The sequence below is a fragment of the Natrix helvetica genome, assembly GCF_964273705.1.
Source record: "Natrix helvetica genome assembly, chromosome: Z".
NCBI classification, from domain to species: Eukaryota; Metazoa; Chordata; class Lepidosauria; order Squamata; family Natricidae; genus Natrix; species Natrix helvetica.
The window spans coordinates 50,991,362-51,013,704 of record NC_138554.1 but is presented as its reverse complement, the minus strand read 5'-3'; the positions used below and the strand labels follow the sequence as shown (position 1 = coordinate 51,013,704).

The window sequence follows — 22,343 nt, the reverse complement described above, 5'->3', positions numbered from 1 at the left end:
GATTGATGAAATCGGTATAGTGCATTATTTTAACGAACAGCATATACAGACTGCATTAATACATTTTACTCCAATTTTATTTATTTTATTAATCCAATTTATAGGCCACTCCCTCTCCACCAAGGGACTCGGGGCGGCGTACAATTCATTACACAACAAATAAATAACGAGGAGGAGATATAAAAAACATTGTACAATACATAATAAATAAATAATCAATTAGTTAAGAACAACATAATGCAATTAAGAACCATTAAAATACCCAAAGTCAAACTTAATTTAAAATTTAAAAATTATCCAGGGGGATTAGAAAAGATAGTTATAATTCAGGCCAGGCCGGCTAGTTGGAACAGGTGGGTCTTGAGTTTCGTGCGGAAGGAGCGGAAATCGGTAGCTGTCCTAATGTCGGGGGGGAGGTCATTCCAGAGGGCTGGGCCCATCACAGAGAAGGCCCTACCCCTCGGCGCCGCCCTCTGGCATTGCTTAGTGGACGGCACCCAGAGAAGTCCCTCTCTGTGAGAGCGAATTGGTCGCAGGGATGTATGGGGCAGGATACGATCCCGCAAATAGCTAGGTCCTGTGCCATGGAGCGCTTTAAAGATAGTGATCAACACCTTGAAACGCACCCGAAAGACTACAGGGAGCCAGTGCAGCTCGCGCAGGAGAGGTGTCACATGGGAGTACCTTGTACTCCCCATCACTGCCCGTGCGGCCCCGTTCTGGACCAACTGTAGTCCTCGGGTGCATCTCAAGGGAAGCCCCATGTAAAGAGCATTACAGTAATCCAGACGAGACGTCACCAGCGCATGAGTGACTGTGCGAAGGGCATCACGGTCCAATAGGGGGCGCAATTGGTGCACCAGGCGAACCTGGTGGAACGCCCCCCTTGCCACGGCTGCCACATGGTCATCCATAGACAGCCGGGCATCTAGGAGGACGCCCAAATTGCGCGCCCGCTCCACGGGGGCCAGTTGGTCGCCCCCAATGGCCAGCGATGGAGTCAGCTGGTTGAACCGAGAGGCCGGTAGCCACAGCCACTCCGTCTTGGAGGGGTTGAGTTTAAGTCTGTTGTCTCCCATCCAGACCCGTACGGCTTCCAAACACCGGGACATCACGTCAACGGCCTCGTTGGGGTGGTTTGGGGTGGAAATGTACAGCTGGGTATCGTCAGCGTACAGATGGTATCCCACCCCAAAGCCACGGATGATCTCACCTAGCGGTTTCATATATGTGTTGAACAGGAGAGGCGAGAGGACCGACCCCTGTGGCATCCCACAAGTGAGTGGCCTCAGGGTCGACCTCTGCTCCCCTGCCAACACACATTGCGTCCGGTCGGAGAGGTAGGAGCAGAACCACCGTAAAACGGTGCCCCTTACCCCCTCCAGCCGGCGCAATAGGATACCATGGTCGATGCTATCGAAAGCCGCTGAGAGGTCTAACAGAACCAGGATAGAGGAACAGCCCCTATCCTTAGCTCTCCAGAGATCATCGACCAACGCGACCAAGGCCGTCTCCGTGCTGTGCCCGGGTCGGAAGCCGGACTGGCGCGGGTCTAGATAGTCAGTTTCCTCCAGGTGGCGTGGGAACTGCGTGGCCACCACACTCTCTACAACCTTTGCTAAAAAGGGAAGGTTGGAGACCGGACGATAATTAGCTAGCTCAGTTGGGTCCAGCGAAGGCTTCTTGAGTAAGGGCCTCACAACCGCCTCTTTCAAGGCGGCTGGTATGAACCCCTCACTCAACGAAGCGTTCACCATTCCCAAGAGCCCACCTCGTGTGACCTCCCAGGATGCCAGTACAAGCCAGGAGGGACATGGGTCCAATAAACATGTGGTGGCTCGCAGTCGCCCACGCAACCTGTCCAAATCATCGGAGGCAACAGAGTCAAACTCCTCCCAGCATGGTCTCTCAAGACTGGCCTCTGACGTCTCCCCTGGATCACTGAAGGAGACCCATTCCCTCCGGATCTGAGCGATTTTATCCTGCAGATATTCCCCAAATTCCTCTGCCCTGCCCTGCCCTGCAAAGGGGCTTCCCGCGGCCTCTGTGATAGAAGAGAGCGGGTCACCCGAAACAGGGCGGCAGGGCGGTTGTCTGCGGATGCAATGAGAGCGGCACAATATCGACGTTTGGCCACCCTCAATGCCACAAGGTATGTCCTTAAGTAGGCTCTTACCTGTGTTCGGTCAGATTCGGAACGAGAGGATCTCCATCTGCTCTCTAGGCGTCTCTTATGGCGTTTCATCATCCTCAGCTCCTCGGTAAACCAAGGGGCCAGGGTGGTTCTTTGCCATAGGAGAGGCCGCAGAGGTGCAACCCGGTCTAGGGCCCCGGCGGTCACACTATTCCATGCGGCCACCAGGTCCTCCGTCCGGGAGCAGGTCAGGTCGACAGGAAGTGGCCCAAGCTCCGTCTGGAACCTTTCCTGTTCCATCAGGCGCCTGGGGCGGAACCATCTAGGACATTCTGGTTCCGCCTCCCTGCGGTGGGGGGTAGTACCAGGGAAGTCAAGCCGGAGAAGTGAGTGATCTGACCATGACAGGGGTGTGATGGCTAAGTCCCCTATTCCCAGATCACTCGCCCACTGGCCAGAGACAAAAACAACATCCAGTGTGTGACCTCCCTTGTGCGTGGGGCCCTGAATTAATTGAGTCAGGTCCATGGCTGTCATGGAAGCCATGAACTCCCGAACCACCTCGGATGCTTCTCCCATCGACGGCAAGTTGAAATCCCCCATAACTAACAGTCTGGGGGTCTCTACTGCCATCTCTGCGATCAGCTCATTTTGTTTTAATTTTTTAGATTGGAGGAACAGAAGAATACAAAATCTGTAAGGGTGTTAAAGAAGGCCGGATCACTAAACCTGTTGTGTGCTGGTGCATTGGAACATGTGCTACTATGTTCTCTTCTGAGGTAATATATATAGTAAAGAGGAAATCATTGAATCATTGGCAGAATCAGTCTGTTTTAATTAAGGGTGAAGGCCATCCAAAATACAAAGTCTTCATTAGTTTTGTTTTTAATAGTCACTTGCTATTTCTTCATAAAATGAGACTTTGAAAGCTTGATGTTACTCTACAACCCCGTGAAAGATCTAATAACCACCTCTCTACCCCTTTGGTAATCAACCAGTCTTTGTATCTTCTACAGAATCTACACTATCGTTGCCCTTATTCAACATGCACTACCTTAATTCTTTAAAAATTTATAAAACATGTACGAGTTATTTATTTTGCATACTGTGTAGTTACTGATTCACCTGATCATTAAGATCTTCATCTGAGGCCAGGTGTTTCTGCCAAATGAGATGAGACAAATGTCCACAAGAACCTTTTTTTTCAAAAGGGAGATGGGGCTATCCCATATGTGGAATTCCTTCCACATAGAGGCTCATTTTGTACATATGGTCTTCTTGCTACTAAGAGTGCTTTATTCCATCATGCATTTTAAATTTAATTTTAGGTTTTCAGTTATTATTCTATGCACTGTTAGTCTTACTCTAATGATTGTATGGCTGCATTGTTTTTACTATTTATAGCTAGTTTTACTTTGTTTTATTATACATTCTTTTTATCAATATTCTGTTTAGTATTTTATGTTTTATATGTCCCTTCTTGATAACAGGTACAATTTGGCCATGCTGGAGCATGTGCCAATCAGGCTTCTGAAACTGCTATAGCCAAGAATAAAGCATTAAAAGAAGTGGGTGTCTTTGTACCACAAAGCTTTGATGAGCTGGGTGATGTAATCCAGTAAGTGACATTATAACAATAACCATGATATATCTGTTGGGCTTTTGAAGACAGTCTGATAAATAGTATTGTAGGATTGATCAGAATCTTAAGAATAGAGTCAGTTATCCTTTGATGGATTAAATGGTGGATTGCTCCCAGAATCATAAATTAATTCTGTACTATTCTTAACTCTGTGCAAACATCAGTAGACAGAGACATAAATCAGGCTACATGTTATAATCATAAGAATTGTTTTTCCCATTACAAAGTATGGAATATTTTTTACAAACGGGCAAAGCCCAATGTGAGTAAAAATCTCACATTGCATGAAGTTATACGAATTATGCTTGAAATAAGATCTTTGGTGAAACTATTCAAAATAAATCCTGGTTTTAAAAAACACATCGCTTAGTAAAATAGATGAATTACACTAATGAATGAGGAGGTACTAGGTTTGCAATGTATCCCCTATTATCGTTTGAAGCACTAACACACTTTCTACCTTCAGTCAGTGAAAATTTGCAAGGTTGGATTTGGTAAACTTTGCTAGCAGCATAAAATCCTCAAAATTCCCTTAACAGGGCAACTTTTAGACTGTTTCATATATCCTTTGCTTTATCTTGCCTATAGCCATTTCCACAACTTGATCTCTTCAATTAAGTTATACTGAAGTTATACTGATGGTAGCACATAAGTAATTTTGTTCCAGTAGAATTTATCTGGTGTATATAGCCAAAGATAATTTCTTGAATAATTCATCAAGTGTACATACTAAAGAAAAGGAAATTGAATACTACATAAAATGGTGTTTCTCAATCTCAGCAATTTTAAGATATGTGGACTTCAACTCAAGATTTCCTAGCTGGCGTGTAAGTCTACTTATCTTAAGTCTCTCAGCTTCAGAAAGACTGAGCTACAGCAAAACTGGAATGTATTTTTTTTATTTGTAAATATAAGAACAAGTAAGTACAAACACAAGTATTTAAATCCTCCTCAAAAAAGAAAAGTCAGGTGAAATTTTATTCAAGTAAGTTATAATAAAATATCCATATATCTTGAACATGGAGCTTAAGAAAATGAAGATAGCAACAGCAAAAGCAATAGCAATAGACTTAGATGCCACTTCATAGAGCCCTTTCTAAGTGGTTTACAGAGTCAGCATATTGCCCCAAACAATCTGAATCCTCATTTTACTGACTTCGGAAGGATGGAAGGCTGAGTCAACCTTGAGCTTGGTGAGATTGGAACTGCCAAACTTCAGGCAGCCGGCAGTCAGCAGAAGTAGCTTCTGAGATGGATAATATATACTATTCTAAAGATAGATTTTAGTTTGAGTTAGAAATTAAATTCTTCCAAGCAGTTGCAAAAGTCTTTTTTTTATTTGAAAATTTATGGAATTGGGGATTGAGTCTTAATTGATTTTTGGCTTTGTGGAGACTAGAGGTCACTATCCATGAATATAAAGAGATAATCCTCAAAGTAGATGTAACACAAACCCAGTAAATATTCATTGGGTAAATCTGTAAGAAATTAACATTGTTTCCTTTCCTTTTGATAGGTCAGTGTATGAGGATCTGGTTTCTAAGGGAGTAATTGAGCCAGCACAGGAAGTTCCTCCTCCAACTGTGCCAATGGATTACTCATGGGCAAGGGTAGGTTTACTCTTAATAGTCCAGAAGAGGTACACATGGGAGATGAATGGCTGAATGAACTTGAAATTCTTAAAACATGCTATGTAGATCGGCTTTCCCAACTTTTCCAGGTTGACGGCTTGATGGGGGGGGGGGTGTAAGAGGCAGATGCAAGTGTTCATTCAGCTGGCACGAAGTAGGGCTGTAATTGCTGGCGCCTGCCCATCACATGAATGGGGCTGCAAGTGCTGGCACCCCTATTTGCACAAGTGAGGCTGTGAGGGCCAGTGCTTGGCGCACACATGAGTTGGGCTTTGTGCGCCAACACACCACTCACCTGGTAGTGGGGTGGTAAGTGGGCTGTGGCCACAGATTGAGGATCCTGATTTAGATGATAATTTATAAAAGTGTTTACTGATACATTTGATTATAATTAGCTGGTCTGCTTAGTCCTGTCTATTATTTTCTTGCAAATGAATTCTGTGTTGTGTGTGTGTGTTTTGTGTGTGTGTGTGTGTGAGAGAGAGAGGGAGAGAGAGAGAACACATATATTAATTATATAAAGCTTATGCTTTCACTGGGATAGTACGCTTTGAATTTTACCATTAAGTAACATAGATCGGGGCATCAGTAAGTCAACACTGTTTTATGGGAAAGGAAAGCATTTATTTTATCTAGAATAACTAGTCCAAAGGACTGGTCTAACATCCTGCATGTTCCCTGAAAACAGGGCTGGTCCTATCCCTAGGCAAAAAGAGGTAGCTGATTTTCAGTATCATTTGACTTTGGATCCTAGAAACTGTAATGATCGGAAAGATGGACATGATATGCTACTTAATCTCTCAAGTAGTAAAATATTTGGAACTAGATTTCACTAGAACATATTATTTCTATGGAAGAATATTTACCTGTGTAAGCCTGATAGGAGTCTGAATTAATACTAGTCTAACAGCTCACTGAAAATTAAGACAGGGCTGTTATGTTTGGGATTTTTTAAACCATATTTTTGTTTCTTAGGAGCTTGGTTTAATTCGGAAACCAGCTTCTTTCATGACTAGCATTTGTGATGAGCGAGGTCAGGAACTGATCTATGCAGGCATGCCAATCACTGAGGTCTTCAAGGAAGAGATTGGAATTGGTGGTGTGTTGGGTCTGCTGTGGTTCCAGAGAAGGTAAATTGTTTTTCTGGTGGTTTTGGGTGGGGGGGACTTCACAATATCATCTTGCCTTTCTTTTTTGAGAGGTCTGAGTGTTTTCATTTTGGTGCTGATTCTGATTATGAAACACAGATTTTAAATAATTGGAATAAAATTCCCATTGAACTATACACTTAAACTGTTGAAGGTTGACAGCTAAATTCCTGAGGCAGGTCTAGCTCTCTGAGAGATGCTGTCTAGGTTATTCTTGGCATAAATACGGGATAAATAAATGGTACTTACATTAGCGGTGGCTCAGTGGCTAAGATGCTGAGCTTGTCGATCAGAAAGATTGGCTGTTTGGTGGTTTGAATTCCTAGCACCGCATAATGGAATGAGCTCCCGTTACTTGTCCCACCTTCTGCTAACCTAGCAGTTCAAAAGCATATAAAAATGCAAGTAGAAAAAATAGGAACCACCTTTGGTGGGAAGGTAACAGTGCTCTGTTCGCCTTCGGCATTTAGTCATGCCAGCCACATGACCACGGAGACATCTTCGGACAGCTCTGGCTCTTCGACTTTGACATGGAGATGAGCACCGCCCCCTAGAGTTGAGAACGACTAGCACATATGTGCAAGAGGAACCTTTACCTTTACTTACATTAGCAAATTCCTTAAACAGTTGAGGGTTGAGTTGCTGACCTCATTCATTCCTGAAAGTTGCTCTTTTGACCATGGATTACAAAAATGGAAACAACTGAATAAAGGACAGGATAATCATATAAATATGTATGAAAAGTATAACGGGTAAAATGGATGAAAGAGAAATATTTACCTAGCTTAGGCATACAGGCAGCCTGTTTATCTTCCAGAGATTACTGCAATTATACCTATGACAATATTGATAATGTTGAGTTTCTGATAGTGCCCTCTGCTAACCCTTCTCTATATACTATGCAACTATAAGAAAAGTTATATCCTAAGGTCTGGTCTCAAATTCTGCATAGTTTTGGTAATGTTCCATATGTTGGAAGCTCTAATGATGCATTACTTTATATAAGTGTCTACTTAAAGATGCTTTTCAGCATTCTCTGTAGAATGCAGGAGCATTTCCCTGCATATAGCGAATGAGAGAGGCAAGAATTATTTGAAACCTGAAAACTTCCAAAATATTCTGGTTTAGAGCCATGACAGATAATATGTAAGTCTTTTTTTACACATCCTATTTTAATATTTGAAAGTGTTATTCAAAAAGATTGAAAACAACACAAATGCCACATTAACAACTACATATATTGCAGAGCAATTGCATTATAATAAGCATGTTTAGGATTAAATGGATTTCCCCCTGCTTTCCCTTTACCCCAATATTAATTTATGAAAATGTTTCATCAAAATGTGTGCGCTATATTGACTGGTAGGTATTCTTGGTAGTTTCCTGAGCCTCTTGCTTTGAATATCTTGTAATTTAAGGAAAGTTTAGAAAGAACAAAATTAGATTTAACAGAAGCTGACAAGATTGTGAGTAGTTGTGAAAGTTCCTCAATCAATGGGGCCAATGGCTCAAGTAAGATATTCCTGACCCATTTTTTAAAATCTTACCTTCAGCAAATAGCCTATCCTGTTTCTAAATAGTTTTTAAAGTGCATGGTGTGCTATTTCTTGAAGAAGAGCTTCTAATATGGAAACTACAAATGCTTTCTTAAGTCACCTGTTCCCAGTTTGACTTTCTGTAGATGCTGGTTGGGAAGTCTAGGTCTTGCAATAACAATCCAACTAGAAGACATTAAATTAGAGAAGGTTGCCTTAAGCTTTGAGCTTCTAGTAAATGTTTGTTTTTTTAAATGATAACACAATTACCAATTGTCTTTGTAATAACGTCTTAATAATTGACATTAACCAACATGCAATTGTTTTAAAGGGAACTTTATAACAATACAATACAATACAATACAATACAATACAATACAATACAATACAATACAATAGTAGAGTTGGAAGGGACCTTGGAGGCCTTCTAGTCCAACCCCTTGCCTAGGCAGGAACCCTATACCGTTTCAGACAGATGGCTATCCAGCATCTTCTTAAAGACTTCCAGTGTTGGGGCATTCACAACTTCTGGAGGCAAGCTGTTCCACTGATTAATTGTTCTAACTGTCAGGAAATTTCTCCTCAGTTCTAAGTTGCTTCTCTCCTTGATTAGTTTCCACCCATTGCTTCTTGTTCTACCCTCAGGTGCCTTGGAGAATAGTTTGACTCCCTCTTCTTTGTGGCAACCCCTGAGATATTGGAACACTGCTATCATGTCTCCCCTAGTCCTTCTTTCTCTTAAGCTAAACATACCCAGTTCCTGCAACCGTTCTTCATATGTTTTAGTCTCCAGTCCCCTAATCATCTTTGTTGCTCTTCTCTGCACTCTTTCTAGAGTCTCCATATCTTTTTTACATCGTGGCGACCAGAACTGAATGCAGTATTCCAAGTGTGGCCTTACCAAGGCATTGTAAAGTGGTATTAACCCTTCACGTGATCTTGATTCTATCCCTCTGTTGATGCAGCCTAGAACTGTGTTGGCTTTTTTGGCAGCTGCTGCACACTGCTGGCTCATATTTAAATGGTTGTCCACTAGAACTCCAAGATCCCTCTCACAGTTACTACTATAGAGCACAGTACCACCTATACTGTACCTGTGCATTCCGTTTTTGTTGCCTAAATGTAGAACCTTACTCTTTTCACCATTGAATTTTATTTTATTAGATAGTGCCCAATGTTCAAGTTTGTCAAGATCCTTCTGTATCTTAAGCCTATCTTCTGGAGTGTTGGCTATTCCTGCCAGCTTGGTGTCATCTGCAAATTTGATGAGTTCCCCATTTATTCCCTCATCCAAATCATTGATGAAGATGTTGAAGAGTACTGGGCCTAAAACAGAGCCTTAGGGTACTCCACTGCATACTTCCCTCCATGTAGATGCAGTTCCATTGAGGACTATACGTTGAGTGCGGTTGGTCAGCCAGTTACGAATCCATCTGGTGGTGATGCTGTCTAACCCACATTCTTCTACTTTATCCAGTAGTAGGTTATGGTCTACCTCAGTGGTCGGCAAGCCGCGGCTCGCGAGCCAAATGTGGCTCTTTGCACATTTTAATGCGGCTCTTCTGTGCGCCGGGCGCCCGCTTCCCTCCCTCCTCTTGGGCTTTGGAGGGAAGCTTCTGCAAAAGCCCGGGCATGACAAGTCTCCCAGGCTGTAATTTGCCGAGCTGTACGCGCGCGCCTGTTTTCCACGGTGTGGAGCAGCGGCGAGATTCTGGGCAGCGAGCGATGATTCCGGGGGGCATCAGTGGGGGGGCAGGGTCTCCCTCGCGTTCCTCATCTTCCCAGATGGCCCCTGGAATCATCGCTCGCCGCGCAGAATCTCGCCGCTGCTCCACGCCGTGGAAAACAGGCGCGTGCGCACAGCTCGGCAAATTAAAGCCTGGGAGACTTGTTGCCACTCGCCTTTGCAGAAGCTTTCCTCCGAAGCGTTCTGAGGGGGGGGCTGTAAACTTCCCTCCGAAGTCTTGGGAAGTTCTGAGGAGCCCCCCAAGGCAAAACGCCGCTGCCAGGTAGCTAAAAGTACGTCTCTGATTTGTCTCTGTCAGTCACTCTCTGATTCCCTCTCTCACTCCCTCTCTCTGTTCCTCTCTCTGTCTGTCTGTCTCACTCACACACACACACACTGTGGTGACCACAGTGTGTGTGTGTGTGAGTGAGACAGACAGACAGAGAGAGGAACAGAGAGAGGGAGTGAGGGAGGGAATCAGAGAGAGACTGACAGACACACACACACACACACACACACACAAAGAGAGAGACAGAGAGGAGGAGGGAGGGAGAGAAAGATAGACAGACAGAGAGACACACACAGAGTGAGTGATTAAGTGAATGAGTGAGAGACAGACACACCCACATACACAGAGTGACAGAGAGAGAGGAAGGGAGGGGAGAGAGACAGAGGGAGAGACAGACACACACACACACACACACACACAGAGTGAGTGAGAGACAGACACACACACACACACACAGAGTGACAGAGATGGGGGAAGGAGGAGAGAGAGACAGAGATACAGAGAGAGAGACAGACAGATAGACACCCAGAGAAAATGACAGAGGGGGACAGAGAGGGAGGGAGGGAGAGAGAGACAAAGAGCCAGAGAGAGAGAGAGAAAGAAAAAGAAAAAAAGAAAGAAAGTGGGAGAGAGAGATGAAAGAAAGAAAGAAAAACAACATATGACCACAATTGAGCCCAAAATTTTGGTTGCTAAGCAAGAGCGGCTCTCCAAATAAATTTCAATCGTGGTTTTGGCGAGATTTGGCTCAGTTGAAAAAAAAGGTTGCCCACCACTGGTCTACCTTATCAAAAGCCTTACTGAAGTCCAAGTAAACTATATCAACGGCATTCCTCTGGTCCACTAATTTTGTCACATTATTAAAGAATGTAATAAGATTAGTCTGGCATGATCTGTTTTTGACAAACATTTTTGTCTCTTCAGGTTGCCTAAATATGCCTGCCAGTTTATAGAGATGTGTCTGATGGTGACAGCTGATCATGGTCCAGCAGTGTCGGGAGCCCATAATACTATTGTCTGTGCAAGAGCTGGAAAGGACCTTGTCTCCAGTCTCACATCAGGCCTACTCACAATTGTAAGCATTGTCAAGAGATGGATGAAATTAGTGCATTACACCATTTGTAGCCAGGGCTCTTACTTCTCCACTTATAGTTCACAACATATGCCAGTTTTGAAGAAGACGCTCCTGGACTGGACATCACTTTGGTTTTAGCTTCATCTGATCCTTCTGGGGCTGTGCTGACAAAGCTGATAAGAAAGAATTTTATATTTTAAGAGAAAGCTACATTATACACAACGCGTATTTTTGGAAACATTGGGTGTCTGTTGGTTATTTCATGTAAAATTGGGTCACTTTCAGCTTGCTTAGAATAGGTGAATTCAGCAGACAGAAGTAACTGGTTAGTTAAGAACACAGTCCTAAACAGGGATGATAAAATAGAAACTGCCAAATTTATTGTTTGCCTGGTAGTTATATGTGTGGAATATTAAAAGTATTTTGTAATTACTTTTGCAATTTGTATAGTGACACATCAAAAACACAATCATATCAAAAAGCAAATAAGAGCACATATTTGAAGCCCATTTATTAAATTGGTCATTGGGGGGGGGGATTTGCTAGGATAGATTTGATTTTGCTCAAAGAAATTCTATTTCTTCACATGGATCCTGTTCTTAACTATTGCTAAGAATGGTAAACTTGTGACTGAATTCCATAAGCTAAATCTATAAAGGAAATGGATTGCATGGAAAATGTTTCTTCCTATAATAGCTACCTCACCTTTCTGCTCCAAATGTCCATTATTATTGAGGAGGCTAGATGCTTTCTATCCTATATCTCACCGACATACTCATTTCGTGAGTTGTGCAATATTTATATCCAAAGCAGGCAAAGGAGTTTGAAATCAGTGAGGTGCCCTCTTTGGATTTGTTGGGAACTGTTTAAAGAAGCTCTATTATCTACTGTCTCTATTTCTCCTGTTCATTTAAGCTTGATCATAGGATCTTCTGTGTCCGATCTTACTCCAGAAGAAAAATCTTTTCAGTTTGGCTTTTTCTCTGCTTACCAATGTCCTTTAGGGTGATCGTTTTGGTGGCGCTTTGGATGCAGCAGCAAAAATGTTCAGCAAAGCATTTGACAGTGGTATCATTCCCATGGAGTTTGTGAACAAGATGAAGAAGGAAGGGAAATTAATCATGGGCATTGGCCACCGTGTTAAATCAGTAAGTTGCTTGCCTGCTTAGGTGGTAGATTTTCACTGATAGCAACATAGTCTAAATCCTGAATTCAGTTCAGGATTTCAAAGAATTTAGCCATGATGTGAAAATATTTTTGATCCTGCTTGCTAGTTTTAAACTGTGTGGTTTCATTTATTGTTTCTTTTAACTTTGTAGATCAACAACCCAGATATGAGAGTTCAGATCCTTAAAGATTATGTGAAGCAGCATTTCCCTGCAACGCCTCTTCTAGATTATGCACTGGAAGTGGAAAAAATTACTACTTCCAAGGTAACATCTTTTTGTGACAGTTTTAACATGAAAGTACTTGGCTTCTCTATTTAAAACTAATCAGCTACCGTTATAAATATTTATTATATGTTATAAAATTATAAACATTACTAAATTTGAATGGCAGGAGTTTGCTAAACTTCCTGTCCCTTTTTTAAAATTATTATGATTAAGAGAACAGTTTAAAAATTGCATATGACAGAGGGATAAAAAAGCATGTATTTCCTATTTTTAAAATATTGCCTTTTAATTATCTGGAAGCTATTCTTTTGCTTATCTTAGACATCAGATAACATTGCATTACCTTATAAAGTCTTTCTCATAGAAAGCTGAAACCAAAGAAAACATCAAATGCTGCCTATATTTTCAAGACAGAGAACTTGATAATAATATATACTTTAAACAGAAACAAAATAATCAAAGGTACTATGATAGAAAATGTTACTGCACAATTTAGTCAACTAATTATGTCAGCTTACATGTAGGGAATTTACAAATTGTAGTTTAATTAATAGAATTAGGAATTACTTTCAAAACTCTGCCTTCGGGGCAGCCATAAGGGATCTTAAAAATAACCATATATGCAGTTAATTAATTTTTGTTGTTTAATGGTTTTTGTTGTAACCATTAAGAGATAAACACCAATGCTGGTGATACTTTCATCTGGATTAAAAATTCATCTTATTGTTAAAATCTCATTTTTTCTCAACCTGCTCCAATCTAGAAACCTAACCTTATCCTGAATGTTGATGGATTTATTGGTGTAGCCTTTGTTGATGTACTTAGGAACTGTGGTTCTTTTACACGGTGAGCAATCAATTTCTCATTAATCTTTGTTATGGTTTAGAAGCTTGGTTATAATAAATCTCTCTTGCACAAAAATGATAATAGTCTCAGACATTCTGGATATAATGCATCTGTATAAAGGAAAAATGTTAAGAAATTTATTGACGCGATAAACATTATGGCCAGTTTCATTCATTCTATTTAATTTTCTTGGGGTTGTATTTGTGTTGTAATTTTTCTAAGAAAGGGATAAACAGAGTCTGCATTCATGTATCACTGTTAACCATAGAGAGATGCTAACAATGACTGCATCTAGACCATGGTTCATAATGTGGTTAATGAAAGCCTCACCAATATTCTAGGACCATAGTTTGTTATACGTAAGTTAGCATTTATCCAATCTTACATTATCCAAATCCAAATATCGTTTAATTAATATTTCAAAAACATAAGATACAAAGTTAGCTAAAAACACAACTGCCTCTGCAAAAAGTAATTTGCCTTCTCCATTTTTGTCTTCCAAAATCTCAGCCCAAATAACATCTTTTGGGAATCAAAAGGCCTGGAGTTATTTTTTCTGCTACCAAAGTTGCTTTATAAACCTCATTAAGCAAATATAGTATATAGCAGCGATGGCGAACCTTTTTTGGCTCACGTGCCACAAGTGGGGGGAGCGCAGGGGGGTCGTGTGCGGGCGTGCCGCACCCATAATGCAATGCGCGCACAACGCACGACCCCCCCCCATTTTTACATGCTTTTTTCGCCCTCCCCACTGAAGCCTCCGGAGGGCCTCCGGGGGGGCAGGGGAGGCTCTTTTCGCACTCCCCAGGCTCCTATAAAGCCTCTGGAGCCTGGGGAGGGCGAAACATGGCTTTTAAAAAGGTGAACTCAGCTGGCCAGTGCGCGCATGCGCACTGGCCAGCTGACAGGGCAGCACCTCGCGTGCCCTGACAAATGGCTCCGCGTGCCACTTGTGGCACGCGTGCCATAGGTTCGCCATCACTGGTATATAGGTTACTAAGGTTTAAAGGAAAATAACAGACAAGATTATACTTTGAACTACTTAATATGAGTGTCCCCCCAATTGTGGGAAATTGATTTTTTTAAAAAGCAGAGAACATCCTGTTTATAATAATAGAAGATCAGTCTTTGAGTAATTCACTTAATAACAATATGTTAAATAAATCAAAATTGGTTGGATTCACACATCTTAAACCAGAATATGGTATGGGGTATTTTGTGAACTTGTGTCCTTGTCTCAATATTAAAGAAAACATGCCATGTTTCTCATGTCGCTGTCTTGTAAAGTCTATTCTATAGACTTTATGAAATTTTTATTTAGCTGATTTAAAAAATTGTCTATTTTTTCTGAACATAGAGATTATTGTATAATTGTAAAGTGTAACATTTAAACAAGTATCATTTGTTTGTTTTTTTTACTGCAGGGAAGAAGCTGATGAATATATAGACATTGGTGCCCTCAATGGCATTTTTGTGCTTGGTAGAAGCATGGGTTTCATTGGTGAGTCTTTTATGTTATGCGGTAAAGCCAGCTGAGTGATCTGGGTGAATTACTCTCTCTCAGCTATGGGAAGAAGGAAACGTTCCAGGCAACATCTAGATAGAAAAGTGTATGCAATATACATGAAAGAGGATTCCAATCCCCTTCTACTTGGGCAAATCTTTTAAAGAAGTCATTTTGCTCCTTAATTCATCTAAAAAGGCTGATTTTGTATGGGCTATCCCTTTCTTCCCAAAATTTCAGATAACTATAGACAGCATAGCAGTGATGTCATCAATATAGCACCAGAGGTTAGAAGAACATGATTTTTTAACCAGCTTTCCCTAATCTTGTTTTTTTGGGGGGAAGGGGGGAGCAGCATGCAGTTGAACCAAATGTTAACTTTAATGGAGACTTACTATGTTAATTTTGTCTGTTATTTATTTCAAAACAGAAGAATTGTTTTAGGGGTTTCACAAACTGAAGGGTTTTTTGTTTCTTCCTTAAAGCTCAGGAAACAACCCAAATTATCCCTATTAAAGACCATAAGCCTTCTGATTTGTACTTTGTCCTCTGTCTGCATAAGTGCTCTGAAATTTAGCTAGTGGGTATTTGGAATAAATAGAATGAAGTTCAGTTTCTACCATTTATGTCTTTTTAAAGACTACATCCAAAGAGAAATCTTAAATAAAAAACATTTTATTTTAGGACATTATCTGGATCAGAAAAGATTGAAACAAGGTCTGTATCGTCATCCTTGGGACGATATCTCGTATGTCTTACCGGAGCATATGACTATGTGAAAACTCAATGGAATAAAACTGGCTTTTATGGAAGACCAATAAATATGACTACACTATATGGCTTGGTTGTAAAACAGACTGAGTTGAAATTCTATATAAGGCTTTTCTAGGCTTAGAAGTGGATTCCATAATGATAAACCAAAACATTCGCTACTTCCTGTTGTATTTAATATATTAAAGAAGTTGCACTGTCTTTGCTTGTTCTTTTATGCATGTTTTTTTGTCTTCCTCCCCTCACTTCGGTAATTCTGACCAAATGTTAATGTTTTTTATTTTAATCTGTGACCTCATTAGACTTGAAAAGCTAGTCAAATGGACCTGTATGATCAAAATCTTAAAAACTCTCTTTACAAGCTGTGTATAATTTTGTGACAAATTTGTCCTCTCTGTAGCCTGTATTTTATATTAATCATTAGTCTTTATTTCTGGTCTGAGGGACTACACCTGATTTGTTAAGCCTTTATAAACCTGGTATAATATTTAAAAATGTAAAACTGGTAACATAAGCTCATGTTCAAAAGTGTGAACTTTGTGTGCATTCCAATTTTTGCATTTATGCAGGTAATTTTTTTAGTTGCACAAACACAAGTCCTATTATTTTTGCAGACAGTGATCTCTCAATATATCTGTATGCACAAGACACTTCATCTCTGGATCTTTAATGTATTCACAACAATATTCAGTGCTTTGTTTATGCATTACAACCTGACTCAAATAAAAACGTACAATAATAAATCATCTTTGCTAGATTTTGTGTTTAATAAAATTTTGGCTGAGAGGAAAAAGTGTTAAGAGAAGGAAGTACGGTAATCTGTATGTTGTTATTTCAACATACAGATTAGTGATTTCAAACTGTCTGGTGTTCGCAAACCCATGAAAAGCACTCTCACTCTCACTCCCTACCTCATCAATGGAGTGCCCCAAAAGTATGGTTCTGGGTGACTTCAGTCTGCCTTTCCTGCATCAGAGGCAGGAAAGAATTCAGAGGCAATTCAGGAATTCATTATCTGCATGATGGTCTTGGACCTATTCCAGATTGTCACAGGTCCGACTCTTGTGTCACACACCAGATCTCATATTCTTATCAGAGCAATGACAAGGTGTTCTGGTGGGAAATTTAATGTTATCCTATCATGGTCAGATCACATCGATATCCTCTCCTACACCACCCACCTCTGCAGAGAGACTGGACACACATACACCAAGACTGATGGACCCAAGTGGGTTTCAGAAAGAACGGGGGGATATCCTAAAGGATTTATTGCATAGTCTTACTGAAGCCTTAGTAAAGGCTTGGAACCAGAAGGCCACTGAGGCTCTAGATAGGATCACCCTCTCACACCAGTTGCTTCCATCATTCTCTGCTTCAAAGAACAAAGGAGGATTTTGAAATGGGTTGAGATATCTAGAGTGCCTCTACAGGTAAACAAAGGATGACTTTGACTAGACATGTATCCACAGTGTCATTCATTGACCCTATTCTAAATCACTCAATCCCTCCTAGTCCAAGGGACTAAGGGGGCTAGGACCATTATCTAACACCTGTCACATAAAATAGCTCAGATTCAATTCCAGTTAAAACCCTTGTAAGGTGCTGGTCTTTAGGAGATGCCTAGGGAGACATCTTGCCTAGTAATTTAGGAACAGTTTGACTCTGTTGGATCTATGTGTGGCAGCCACCAAAAAAGCCAATGCATTCCAAGGTTCATTAAAGAGGGATAGAATCAAGATCACATGAAATACTAGAACTGCTTTAGAAAACCTTAGTAAGACCACACTTACAATATTGCATCCAGTTTTGGTCATACAGTATTATAAAAAAGATGTTGACTCTGGAAAGAGTGCAGAAAAAAGCATCAAAGATTAGAGGTTGAAGACTAAAATATATGAAGAACATTTTGGCGGAATTAGGTATGTCTTTCTAGTGAAAAGAAAGACGAGGAATGACATAGCAGTGTTCCAATATTTGAGGGGTGCCACAAAGAGGTCAACCTATTCTCCAAAGTCCAGAAGGCAAGACAAGAAACAATGGATGGAAACTAATTAAGAGAAGCAATGAAGAACTAAGGATAAATTTCCTGACAGTGAAAAGAATTAAACTAGTGGAACGGCTTGCTTTCAGAAGTTGTAGGTGCTCTTATCACTGGAGGTTTTTAAGAAGAGGCTGGAAGCCATTTGTTTCAAGTGATATAGTCTCCTGCTTGAAAAGACCTCCAAATACCTTCCAACTTTGTTTTGCCTATACCTATGCCTGTCCCTGTTTTACAATACAATACAATAGTAGAGTTGGAAGGGACCTTGGAGGTCTTCTAGTCCAACCCCCTGCCTAGGCAGGAAACCCTATACCGTTCCAGACAAATGGCTATCCAACATCTTCTTAAAGACTTCCAGTGTTGGGGCATTCACAACTTCTGGAGGCAAGCTGTTCCACTGATTAATTGTTCTAACTGTCAGGAAATTTCTCCTCAGTTCTAAGTTGCTTCTCTTTTGTCCTAGTCTATTTGACTTTAACACACTTGGCAAAGAGATTAAGCTGTGCTCTAATACTTTATCATATAGGAGTTGTACTCTTCTTTCAACCACTCGAAAGTTAGATTAGGTTAGGGTTAGATTTCTTTCACATCCATTTTTCCCATGATTCATTCTTGACACTCATTTTCAGAATTTCTCATTACTACATCTTTCATTAATTTAGATATAACTGCGTATCATGGCTCGTCTAGACACATCTGATCCACTAAGGAAACATATAGGCAACCTGTTGAATATGTTACAAATACAACCAAAACTCAGTTTTATTCCAAGCATCCTCCTTGAAGCTAGCGATTGCCAACATCCCAAAACCTACAAATATGTACAATACTTCGGACTCCAATTTGATGAAGAAGCCGAACATACTTTTTCTACAGTGGCTTATCCATTTGGGATTACAGTTTAAGGTGTTTTCTTTAATTAGCCTGGATTTGTCCTATGTTTTTTTTAAAAAAGCTTTTGTTTTGTAACGTAGAAAACACAAATTAAAAATATCCAGGGAGCCAATTTTGAAAAGGAAAAAAACTTCGTGAGAAGTTTTATGTTAATCATTCTTACATCTATGATAGCACGCGGCTACTATTAGTGCCGGAAGTATAATACATTCATATCTCTATGATCGTGTAAGTGACGTAATTCGATGCAGCAACGGGAAAACTTAGAATCGATTTAAAAATAACCAAGATGGCGACAACTGGAGGCGGCGGGCCGGATGTCAACCTCCCTGGGCTGGAGGGCGAGGCGGGGCCAGACTCAGAGCCTGACTCGGAGGTGTTTTCGTGCGTGGCCCACTGCTCCGACCTCGCCTGCCGCCAGAACGAGCAGCGGCGGTTAGGCCTCTTCTGTGACGTCACGCTAGCCTTCAGTGGCGGCAGCAATGAGGAGGAGGAAGAGGGGGGAGTGGGCGGGGCCTCCTCCGATCCCCCGCCGCGAGAGTTCCGGGCGCACCGCTCGGTCCTGGCAGCGGCCACGGAATACTTCGCTCCTCTCCTTCTGGGCGACTTTGCGGAGTCCCGCTCGGGGCGGGTGGAGTTACGGAAATGGAGTTCGGGAGCGGGACCAGACCCGGAGACGATCGAGGCGGTCATCAGCTTCATGTACACGGGGACCGTCCGCGTCAGTCCTGGCAACGTGCACGAGGTTCTGGAGTTGGCCGACAGGTGAGGCGGGAAGGAGGAGCGAAGTGTGTCAGGTGACAAAGCAGCCGCCCACCGTCTGATGTACCTCGGCAGAAAAGTTTTCCCGAGTTTTGACGGGTGAAGGAGGTGTCATAACCCAACCCCCCCCCCCCCGGGAGTTCTTAGGGAAGGCCACCAAGGAGAGTCATTGCTATAATGCATATCAAGATGTTATTAAAATTTAACAAAGTGTAGAAATACACCCAATGGCAGCATTGAACCCTTACCAGGGTGAACATTCTTAGGGCAACATTTCTTCCCAGTGCAGTTTCTGAATTACTTGAGTTATAGCATGAAGGGGGACTGCTGGACACTTAAAGACAACTTCAGCCCTGGAACCTTTTTAAAAAAAGACAGTGGCACTTGACATTTTTGAATGTCAGCTTAGTGGAAAGCAAAGTACAAGTTTTTAACTTTCTAATAATTCTCCGGTGGCATTTCTAAATTCCCTTTTTGTTTTGCAGGTTCTTACTAATACGTCTAAAAGAGTTTTGCGGGGAATTCCTCAAGAAAAAACTGAGTCTCTCCAACTCCGTAGCCATTCACAGCTTAGCTCATATGTACTCTTTGAACCAGCTGGCTTTAAAAGCTGCCGAGATGATCAGGAGGAACTTCTACAAAGTCATCGAAGATGAAGAGTTCTATACTTTGCCATTTCACCTTATTAGGGACTGGCTGTCAGATTCAGAAATCACAGTGGATGCCGAAGAGATTCTCTTTGAGATGGTTTTAAAGTGGGTCCAGAGAAATCCTGAAGAAAGAGAAAAGTACTTTGAAGAGCTCTTTAAGCTTCTCCGACTATCACAAATTAAACCAACCTATTTAACTCGGCATGTTAAATCTGAAAAGCTGGTATCAAGCAATGAAACATGCCTCAAACTTGTGTTGGAAGCAGTGGAAAGCCATGCTCTCAAGGGTGAGAATTTTCAGATGGGTACACTCCAACAAGCTAACTCCCCCAACTCATCTCTGCCTCGCTTTGGCCAAAACATGGATGTTATCATGGTCATTGGTGGTGTGTCTGAGGGAGGTGATTACTTGAGTGAATGTGTGGGGTATTTTATTGATGAAGATAGATGGGTGAATTTACCGCATACCCACAATCACCTTGATGGACATGCTGTGGTAGTAACCGAATCCTACCTTTATGTGGCAGGTTCCATGGAGCCTGGCTTTGCCAAGACCATGGAAAGGTATAACCCAGGTAGAAATGTTTGGGAGCAGGTTTCAAATCTCATAACCAGGAAGCATTATTTTGGACTTACTGAAGTAAAGGGAAACCTGTATAGCATTGGTGGGCGGGGTTATTTCATCCCTGGTTTTAAAGAAGTGGCTGTCTACAACCCTGATCAAGATAAGTGGCACAACTTAGAGTCTGCACCAAAGATACTCCGGGATGTTAAAGTGATTACAATAGACAACAGATTTGTTTACATGGCAGCTCGCACACCAGATGACGGAGATAATGAAGATGGCTTAAGGTCTGTCATTATTCGCTATGATGCAGACACACGACAGTGGCGAGATTGTGAGTCTCTGCCACTCCTTGACAACTATTGCTGCTTCCAAATGGTTGTGGGGAACACCAATTTTTACCACACCGCTTCTTGTTGTCCGAGAAGCTATCCTCTAGACCATGAAGAGGCCAAGAGAAAAATCTCTAACCAATTATCTGATGATATTCTGGAAAGCTTACCATCAGAGGTCCTTAGCATTGAAGGGGCAGCTATCTGCTATTACAAAGATGATATCTTCATCATAGGTGGATGGAAGAACAGTGATGATACTGATAAATGGTACAGAAAAGAGGCCTACCGCTACTGTGCTGAGAAGAAGCGTTGGCTGTTACTCCCTCCTATGCCTCAGCCTCGCTGCCGTGCTACAGCCTGTCACGTTAGAATCCCCTTTCGGTCCTTACATGGTACTCAGAAATATCCAATGCCGCAAAACCTAATGTGGCAGAAGGACCGGATCCGGCAGATGCACCGACATTCCTTAAATTTTAGGAGGATGCCTCACTCTCAGATAGAATGCTAGCTTGAATAAATGACATCAGAAATATCTGGCTGTAATTGCCATGCGTGGAATAGACTAATAGTCATCAAACACTTAAGCATTGGAGACAAAGCTTTCTTGTTGAATATTTGATCTGGATTATAAGTGCTACACGGAAATTTGGTGTACACTAGCCATAAATCTGAAGATAAGCAGACACAGAACCGTCTTACAGTCTTGGTTTTACCACAGATGTCATCCAAATATAGAATCCAACAAAAGAATTATTCTTGCATTTTGTAAATGTGTTCAGGTTGTATAAAATTGTATAAAAATTCAGCACAACCTTTTTTTCCCTTACAAGTATGTATTGGACTTGCTTTTTGTGTATTGGGTCATCTCATCTCACTTTCAATATTATATATGCCATGTGAAGTATTTATTTGTTTTATAATATTGATATATATGTAAATGACTAAAGGTTTTTTTAAAGACATTTTTACCTGCTTTTGCAGAGATATTTTTCTTTTTAATCTTTTGTGAATCTGTTTATTTCTGTCAAATGTGGATATGTGCAATACTTAAAAACAAGAAGAGTAACGCACAATCTAAGAATTTTAAAATGTTCCATGATTATAATATTTTATACTTTTATTTATCTAAAAGCACTTGAGTTTGCTAAAAGCATATTGATAAAAATAATAAAATTTATTATTTGGATCATTTGAAATCATATAATAAAAATTGTGTGTTATGTCTTTAAGAACCTAATTTTTAGTAAGACCATTCTATTTTTTTGTAATCCCCCCTGGTTTCTCGTTAATTAATTTTATTTAATTGGTTCAGTATTCCAGCCTTAAAGAAGTGTATGGAAAGACCAAAATAATACTAATTCATAACTCAAGCAATTGGGAATACATTATGGCAGGAATAAA

The 22,343-nt window shown here is 41.1% G+C and overlaps 2 protein-coding genes across 3 annotated transcripts in view; both read left to right on the top strand.

Annotated features, from left to right (window-relative positions):
* ACLY (ATP citrate lyase) overlaps positions 1–16,441 on the top strand; it is a 70,911-nt gene extending 54,470 nt beyond the window's left edge. For both annotated transcript variants that reach the window (XM_081932073.1, XM_081932072.1), the window contains exons 20-29: positions 2,803–2,913; positions 3,625–3,752; positions 5,293–5,386; positions 6,383–6,537; positions 11,030–11,180; positions 12,185–12,328; positions 12,500–12,613; positions 13,338–13,420; positions 14,845–14,921; positions 15,609–16,441. In XM_081932073.1, coding sequence (XP_081788199.1) covers positions 2,803–2,913; positions 3,625–3,752; positions 5,293–5,386; positions 6,383–6,537; positions 11,030–11,180; positions 12,185–12,328; positions 12,500–12,613; positions 13,338–13,420; positions 14,845–14,921; positions 15,609–15,703 — 1,152 coding nt within the window. In that variant the 3' untranslated portion in view covers positions 15,704–16,441. The remainder of the gene's footprint in view (positions 1–2,802; positions 2,914–3,624; positions 3,753–5,292; positions 5,387–6,382; positions 6,538–11,029; positions 11,181–12,184; positions 12,329–12,499; positions 12,614–13,337; positions 13,421–14,844; positions 14,922–15,608) is intronic.
* Positions 16,442–18,858: 2,417 nt separating this feature from the next.
* Positions 18,859–22,128, top strand: LOC309401839 (kelch-like protein 11). Its single transcript, XM_081971128.1, has 2 exons — positions 18,859–19,395; positions 19,878–22,128. The coding sequence occupies exons 1-2, from the start codon at positions 18,920–18,922 to the stop codon at positions 21,448–21,450; spliced, it is 2,049 nt and encodes a 682-aa protein (XP_081827254.1). The 5' UTR covers positions 18,859–18,919; the 3' UTR covers positions 21,451–22,128.
* The last annotated feature ends 215 nt before the right edge of the window (positions 22,129–22,343 follow it).

Excerpts from the sequence above, each read along its gene's own strand:
- LOC309401839 (XM_081971128.1), top strand. The coding sequence starts at position 18,920 with ATGGCGACAACTGGAGGCGGCGGGCCGGATGTCAACCTCCCTGGGCTG. Across the intron at positions 19,396-19,877 it reads GTTCTGGAGTTGGCCGACAG|GTTCTTACTAATACGTCTAA; the intron begins GTGAGGCGGGAA and ends TTTGTTTTGCAG.